Source organism: Grammomys surdaster, unplaced genomic scaffold, assembly GCF_004785775.1.
Source record: "Grammomys surdaster isolate TR1022 unplaced genomic scaffold, NIH_TR_1.0 135, whole genome shotgun sequence".
In the NCBI taxonomy this organism is placed as follows: domain Eukaryota; kingdom Metazoa; phylum Chordata; class Mammalia; order Rodentia; family Muridae; genus Grammomys; species Grammomys surdaster.
The window spans coordinates 500,526-508,612 of NW_021604593.1; the positions used below are offsets into that span (position 1 = coordinate 500,526).

The 8,087-nt window shown below is 48.8% G+C and overlaps 2 protein-coding genes across 2 annotated transcripts; one reads left to right on the forward strand and one right to left on the reverse strand.

The window, feature by feature from the left end:
- Positions 1-67: 67 nt before the first annotated feature.
- Dnd1 (DND microRNA-mediated repression inhibitor 1) lies at positions 68-2,684 on the forward strand. Its single transcript, XM_028762724.1, has 4 exons — positions 68-159; positions 295-412; positions 752-1,213; positions 1,817-2,684. The coding sequence occupies exons 1-4, from the start codon at positions 136-138 to the stop codon at positions 2,269-2,271; spliced, it is 1,059 nt and encodes a 352-aa protein (XP_028618557.1). The 5' UTR covers positions 68-135; the 3' UTR covers positions 2,272-2,684.
- Wdr55 (WD repeat domain 55) lies at positions 2,548-7,043 on the reverse strand. Its single transcript, XM_028762723.1, has 7 exons — positions 5,683-7,043; positions 4,276-4,376; positions 4,104-4,191; positions 3,819-3,998; positions 3,590-3,689; positions 3,331-3,500; positions 2,548-3,250 (listed from the first exon to the last, which is right to left on the reverse strand). The coding sequence occupies exons 1-7, from the start codon at positions 5,883-5,885 to the stop codon at positions 2,926-2,928; spliced, it is 1,167 nt and encodes a 388-aa protein (XP_028618556.1). The 5' UTR covers positions 5,886-7,043; the 3' UTR covers positions 2,548-2,925.
- Positions 7,044-8,087: the final 1,044 nt, after the last annotated feature.

Below are 8,087 nucleotides of genomic sequence, written 5' to 3' on the forward strand. Positions count from 1 at the left end.
AAGGATGACTCCTTGAGAGGCGGGGTCGCGCTTAGAGCCAATGAGAACTTGAGGGGGCGTGGAGGCAGGGAATCTTCGAGAGGCAGAAGCCCGAGGAAGTTCTAAAGAGGGAACTGCAAGACTTTGGGAAGAGCTATGCAGTCGAAACGGGAGTGTGAGGTAAGTAACTGAAGACCTAAGTGATCCTTGGGCTCTGCCTGCAGAGGGGGGTGGCTACAGTGACCCCCCCCAACACCTCTAACGAGGTGGAACAGGGCCGGTGATGCGCCATTCCAATCTACCTCTCTCCCCCAGCAATGGTGTGAGAGTGTGAATCCAGAGAACAAGGCAGCCCTGGAGGCATGGGTAAGAGAGACTGGCATCCGCCTGGTGCAGGTCAACGGGCAAAGGAAGTATGGCGGGCCACCCCCAGGTACAGTAGCCCCAGCCCCTGTGACACTAGGCCATCCTCAGCCACTCTTTATGGAAAGGCTCCAAAGTCAGAAAACCCAAATTACCTGACACACTCTCTACTAGATGTGGCTATTTACCTGGCTTCCCTTCCACTCTTCCCGTCAAGGATGGTGCGCCCATTCAGTGCCAGCCTAGTTGTTTACACGGTCTAACAATTATAGGAACGACCACGGGAGCCAGAAAGGTGTCAAAATATTTCCAAATGGTTTCCCTTCTCGACCCTCACACCCCAGCTTTATCCTGGAGCTTAAAAACATCATTGTGGCCCACAGTAACCAACAGTATCCTCTCCCTCCAGGCTGGGTGGGAAGCCCGCCCCCGTCAGGGTCCGAGGTGTTTATTGGACGACTACCACAGGATGTGTACGAGCACCAGCTGATCCCACTCTTCCAGCGCGTGGGGCGACTCTATGAGTTCCGCCTAATGATGACCTTCAGTGGCTTGAACCGAGGCTTTGCCTATGCACGCTACAGCTCGCGGCGCGGTGCCCAGGCCGCCATTGCTACGCTGCACAACCACCAGCTGCGGCCTTCTTGCCAGCTCCTGGTGTGCCGAAGCACCGAGAAGTGCGAGCTGACGGTGGACGGGCTGCCCCTTAGCCTGAACCGCCGTGCGTTACTGCTCGCCTTGCAACCGCTCGGCCCATGCCTGCAGGAGACACTGCTGCTACCCAGCCCTGGGTCTGCGCCCTCTCAGATTGCTCTGCTCAAGTTCAGCACGCACCGAGCTGCTGCCATGGCCAAAAAGGCCCTGGTAGAAGGTAGGGGCAGAAGCTGAGGGAAGGTGGCTGGCTACTTATCAACATATCCCCAAATCTGTAGTCAGACCTGAGTTGAGTTCCTGAACTGCTACCATATAATAGTGCTACAGCCTCTACTTACCCATATTTAAGTTACTTGTCTTACTGTTTTTGGTTTTTGGAGACAAGGTTTTCTCCCTGGCTGTCCTGGACTCCCTTTGTAAACTAGGCTGGTGTCAAACTCAATGGTCTACCTACCTGTGCCTCTAATGCTGGGATTAAAGGTGAATTCCTGAAGTGCCAGTGCACACCAGTATCATCTCCAACTCAGTGGGAGATAAACAATGCTAAATCTTAGTTTCAGTTTTCATTGACCAGAAAGGTAGCTATTGTGATGGTTATTAAGCAAATAGAGCCTGACTGCTCTGTATCCCCCAGGGACTATTAGAAGGTGTTGTTACTGCTCCTTTACAAATTAAATGAAGCCTAGGGAAGTTGTCACACCACCTAGAAGTGGAGAGGCATTAAACAGCCTGTGACAGCAGTCACTTCAAAGCCTGGTCTTAAGTGCTCGTCTCCAGTCCCAGTGTTCAGCTCTGCCCTTGTCTCTGCTTTTTTTTGCAGGCCAGTCACTCCTCTGTGGAGAGCAGGTGGCTGTGGAGTGGCTCAAGCCAGACCTGAAGCAGCACTTCCGTCAACAGCTTGCGGGCCCCTCACTGCGGTTCCTACGGCCAGATGTCACCCAACTAGCTCAGACCAGAGACAAGCTGGGGTCCCAAGGGGCTCGGGCTGCTCTGCAACTGCTGTGTCAACGGATGAAGCTAGGCAGCCCAGTGTTCCTTACCAAGTGTTTAGGAACAGGGCCTGCCGGCTGGCATCGATTCTGGTACCAGGTTGTGATCCCTGGGCATCCAGTGCCTTTCAGTGGCCTCATTTGGGTTGTGCTGGCCTCTGATTGGCAGGATGGGCATGAGGTGGCTAAGGATGCTGTGTCTGCACAGCTGCTAGAAACACTGAGTGAATCTAGGACCAGCCTATGGTCTCCTGGAGCTGAAGCAGGTGCTGTGGTTAAGCAGTGACCTCTTTTTTTTCTACAGGCACCCTAAATGGGTAAGCAGAGCCTGTGCCAACCCCCAGCCCAGCAGGCCTGGGCCACCACTACTTGATCCCAAGGAGACAGGCCAGGTGACAGACAGCTTTCCCTGCTGGGACAGGACCCTGTCACACCTAAGTGCTACTTTAGTTGTGAGGAACCTTGCCCTCCCCCACTGAGCCCAGGGTCTGACTAGACCTCTGACCTGCTATCCTTAGTCGATTCCCAGCTTGACAAATTTTCACCACACCCGCACAAGAGCTTACTATGAATCTTTGTTTTTATTTGGAGAACTGGCTGAACCAAAGAGCCCTTCCTCGCACCACGTGTCTCTAGTTTGGGCTTATATGGTTTTTGTTTTTCTATACTGGTTTTATTTATATTAAAACTCTGGTTGGTGTACATGTGTCTGTGCTATCTTGCTGTAGTGGCCATAGTTTGTTTTACAATGATAGGGGGAGAAAATTCGTTCCCACTTCAGGGCCCTGAGTTCATGTCATTTCTTACATGATACACTATGGAAAACTCCTGTTTGGGGAGTCAGGTGTAACTCGATGATAGAGCTAAGCTTATGTCCAGTCTATAGCATAAACAGACTTCTTTAGGGAACCTGTCCCAGAAGACAGCTCCTTCCTCGTCCTCAGTCGCTGTCGTCATCGCTCTCCCTCACCACCTCCTCTTGAGCCTTGGCATCCTCTTCATCTTCTCTCAGCCCTGCAAAGAAGTCGTCCGTGCTCCAAGCTTTACTGCTCAGGGCACGAAGTGGCCCTCCCTTTTTCTTTCGTCGCCGATAGTCATCCACAACCACAGTTCGAAGCTGATTCATGTCCCAAAATTTGACACGCTGGTCGTGGCCACTACTGGCCAGAAAGTGGCCACAGTGGGATACGGCTAGCTCCTCCACAGGCTCCCCCGCGTGCTGGCCCACGGTGCCCACCACTCGGTTAGGCAGGATGTTCACAGCCCTGAGCAGAGAAGAGTGTCAGGAACTGCCTAGCTTGGTTTATAATTCCTATGCTTGAGGGCTGCTCCCGGTTTCCCTTACCTGATGATTCCATCAGTGGAGCCAGTGCACAGCAGATTCTCAGTGACTGGAGCCATGCAGTCGATGGACTCTGCTCTTAGGGCAAAGCGGTCACTTGTAGCCCCAAAACCATTCCAATTGAAGAGGTAGATGGTACCTTCACTAGATCCACAAGCCACCTTCTTCCCGTACTGCAGGTTAACAGCAAACCATGTTTGTGGAGTCACTTCACAATAGACCCCCTGATATATGTACCCCATCCCATAATACCCAGCTGTACTTTCATGAGGGCGATGGAGGTTAGATCTCCTGACTGAGGCTCTGAGAGTAACTCAAACCGGCGTCTCTTGATGTTGAAGACACCAAGGCAGCCATCTCCACTGTAAAGAAAAACAGATGAAATGGTTAGTTCCATTCTAGGAAGACTATAATAACATGAGGGCACAGGCACCTATCCCCATCTAGTCCAGTGGGAAGAAATGAACAGGCCATTAGGTTTCAGGTTGTACCTGGCTGTGAGCAGCAGCTTCTTGGCTGGGTCCAGAGCCATGTCAGCAATGTACTCCTCATGCTGCCGCATATCCATCAAAGGGCCCTCTTTACGCTGGTCCCATAGTCGGATACCACCTGTGTCATCCCCAGTAACTAGAACATTCTCATCCACAAGCAGCAGACTGTTAATGGGAGCACTGGAAACACAAAAATAGGAATGTGTTGTAGTAGAGACCTCTCTACTACCAAGGTGAGACCTCAACCCTCACTAGGTGCACATATACCTAACAGATTTTCCTTACCTGTGAGCCTTGGAAATTCGTCTTTCCAATTGTCCCTGTTCGACATCTAATACATGGATTGCTTTGTCCTTAGAGACAGTAACAAGTTCTAGGGGGGGAAAGGCCCAGGTTATGCTATTGCTCATTGTCTCCTACCCTCTACCACATGCTGGCTGCCTTCCCCAGTACTTACTCTGCCCATCCTCTGAGAAGACAACAGCTCGGCAGGACTTGAGGTGGTGCCCTGAGGACCAGAGCTCCTTGGTTTCTCCCTCCTGACAAGAATAGGCAAAGCTGAGGAAAAGGAAGTGAGAGTGAAGGATCCCATACCACACCTGATTCATGGAGCACAAAGACCAACCTTCCTGTTTTCTTTCTCTGTAGTACTGGAGACTAACCTCAAGTCTTCACATATACCAGTAAGTAATTTGTAATTGAGTCACACATTCCCAGCCTACTTTTTTTTTCTCTCTTTCTTTCTTTCCTTTTTTTTTTTTTAAGCTTTTTGACACAGGGTTTCTCTATGAAGCCCTGGCTGTCCTGGAACTCACTCACTCTGTAAAGCAGGCTGTCATCAAACTCAGGGATTCATCTGCCTCTTGAGTGCTGGGATTAAAGGTGTGCACCACCCAATTTAGCCTGGGACTTGTAATCCTTTTGTCATCCTTCTGGATGCTGGGATTACAGGTACACAACATCAGACTCCACTCCTCTTCACTATTCTCAAAACCCTGAGCCCAAAGAAAGACTGGGTGTGGACCACTGTAAGGGCCCAGAAATACTCAATAAACTAATGGGAAGCTGGGTGCATTTGTAGGTTCCTATATTCTTAAGAATTCTGAGACCAAGATGAGTGGTGGTGGTCCAAGCCTTTAATCCCAGCACTAGGGAGTCGGAAGTAAGCAGCCTGGTCTACAGAGCAAGTTCTAGAACAGTCAGGGCTACAAAGAGAAACCCTATCTGGAAAAACCAAGGGATAAAAAAAAAAAAAAGAAAAGAAACCTGAGACCGACGCCAAAGAACCCTTTCAGAGTACTCTGGGCCATAGTGAGATCTTGTCTTCAAGGAAAATAGCTATTGACAGAAATCCAGCCCCAGAAGTCGAAAGAGTAAAAATCAGGCAGGGCCCAGTGATGCTAAAGAAAGACATAGCTAATTACTGTATATTCTGACTAATGTCACAGTGTTGACAAGTTGGAACAAAATAGAGGTGGAGGGCTGTGGAGATGGTTCGGTGGACAAAGTGCTTGCCTCAGGTTTGGGGATCCCCAAACCCTATGAAAAAGCTAGGCAGGTATAGTGGCCAACTCTAATCCCAGCACTTAAGGGGCAGAGACGAGATCTCTGGCAAGTTAGCTAGCTAAGACTAGCCAGGATCGTGAAGTTCCAGACTCACTAAGACACCCTACCTCGGAAGAAAAAAAAGAGAGGGATGTGGAAAGATGCCTGGAATCAATCTGAGTCCTCCACAAGCACACTTGCCGAATGTTACTTAACGATTCAGGCCATCTGAGTCTCGTAAGACGTCTTCCCGCCACACTCCCTACCCCTATCTCCTCCTAGAGGAGCTTTAATACACTCCGCCCTACGCCCCACTCACACGAACACGTCCCCGTCCACGTCCCCTGCTGCCAGCAGGTCTCGAGTCGGATGGAATGCCAGGCCACTGGCTGGCGCTTCCAGCACGATGTCTTCAGGGGTATCACGGATCCGGGGTGCTGCCTTCGTGGAGTCAAGGTCTTCCTCTTCATTGTTGGAGTCCTCTGCAGGACTCTCCTCACACGTGGGGTCCATAGGATCCATGCGCGCTGGGAAACAAACTACACTGACAGAGGCGTGGCCTAAGTAGTTGCTTCCGGGAGGAGGCGGGATCGGAAGTGCACTGGAAGGACGTCGGAAGAGGCGGGACTGCCGCAGCTGATGAGACTGGAGCGGGCGCTGCGTGCTGCTTCCTCTAAGACTCAACAACCCACCCACCCCTTATTTTCTTAAATGAAGCTCATTAAAATTTTTAGTTGTTGTTGTTGTATAAGTACATTTTAAACACAAAGGCCAAAAGAAATAGTGCTGAGGAAGAAAGGCACAGCAGAACGCATACGTGTGGTTTCAGAGGATCCCCTTCCGCCGGCCCCCAGCCAGTTTTTTTCCTGATATGAGTGCCACGCCCAGCCTGGCAGTGGTGGCACACGCCTTTAATCCCAGCACTTGGGAGGCAGAGGCAGGCGGATTTCTGAGTTTGAGGCCAGCCTGGTCTACAGAGTGAGTTCCAGGACAGCCCGAGCTATAGAGAAACCCTGTCTCGAAAAACAAAACAAACAAACAAAAAAAAAAAGTGAGGGGTAGTTGAACATGGTAGCAAACACTTAGTTGCGGGTGTGGGAGGTAGGTGAATCTCTTGAGAATTCTAGGCCACCTTGATATTGTGAGAACCCACTGAAAAGGAAAATAAACAAATGAACCTGAGGTGAGGTTAAGGGTTTCAAAGAGTAGAAATACTCTATCTGTCTAGTGATTGGAGCATTAAGAACACTTGTAGGAGTTCAAGGCCAGCCTGGTCTACAGAGTGAGTTCCAGGACAGCCAGGGCTATACAGAGAAACCCTGTCTCGAAAAACAAAAACAAAAAACAATGAGTACTTGTAGAAACAATATTAAATTGATAGTCAACCCTCAGATCTTAATTTTATTGACTCTAGGTGTCCATATGAATCATGTCTCTGTGACTTTTTCCTAATTAAAACTGTGCCCTACAACCACGGGACCTATGCATTATTTGTTTAAAGCCATTTCTAGGTATTGTTGAAGATAGCCCATTTTTTAACCTCTTAAGCATTATTGGCAAAGCGGGGTTCCTTAAAAAGCACTTTCCTGGGGCTGGTGAGATGGCTCAGTGGTTAAGAGCACTGACTGCTCTTCCAGAGGTCATGAGTTCAAATCCCAGCAACCACATGGTGGCTCACAACCATCTGCGATGAGATCTGATGCCCTCTTGTGGGGTGTTTGAAGACAGCTACAGTGTACTTATAATAAATAAAGTTTAAAAAAAAAACAAAGCAAATAAATCTTTAAAAAATAAATACAGTTAGATCTATGCCACACACTAAAAAAAAAAAAAAAAAAAAAGCACTTTCCTACAGCTAGGCCTTTAGTGGTGGAGTGCTTGTCTAGTATGCAGAGCTGAGTTTGATATGCAACACCACCAAAACAAAAATTTTCCTATCAAGATGAAAATGACCAAAGTCAAGGGCTAAGCTTAGTGGCATTCTAGCTTCCTTTGGATCTAAGGAAACCACAGATCATGAGCTCAGTATTCAGCCAGAAAAAGTAGAGAGCCTAATGAACACCTAATGACCCCCAGACCAAAGTGCTGGCAAAGAACAGAAAGGAGACTAGTAGGCCTCAACAAACTCCTCAGGGTGAAGGATCAAAAGGATATACCAGTTTTAACCTCAAGGTACCCACCAACCATTAGTCTTTTAGCCAAGGTCTTGAGTTTAATTCAATACTAATGCTCCCCTAAAGGCATAAATTCATAAAAGGTTTTTGTTTCCACAGGTGACTTTCATTAATACAGCTTTACTAAGGGCTCAAGCCTATGAAGCTGTGACAAGGTATCAGGATGATTTTAATCCCCAGAGAATCTCTACTCTTGGATTAGGACCCTGGCCAGATAGGACTGAGTAGGTCTGACCATTCAACTTGACAATTCTCTTGCCCACCAGTGACTCTTCCCTTCTCCCCTGGAAACTGGCCTAGTAAACAGCCTTACTGTCTAGGAACCTAGAATCAGTATAGGAAAAACAAAAGACTGTTTGATTGAATGAAAAAAAGACAAGACAAGACAAGACATGACTGTTCCTAGGTACAGTGGAGGTTTAGTGTAGATATGAGGGAAGAGCATGCCAGAGGCATGTGAAAGGTGAAATGAACATGATCCTAAACCAGGCCATGTGAGGAGGGGGCGGGATAGAGGGGGTTACCTGGAACAGCTACCAAGAGGCCAAAA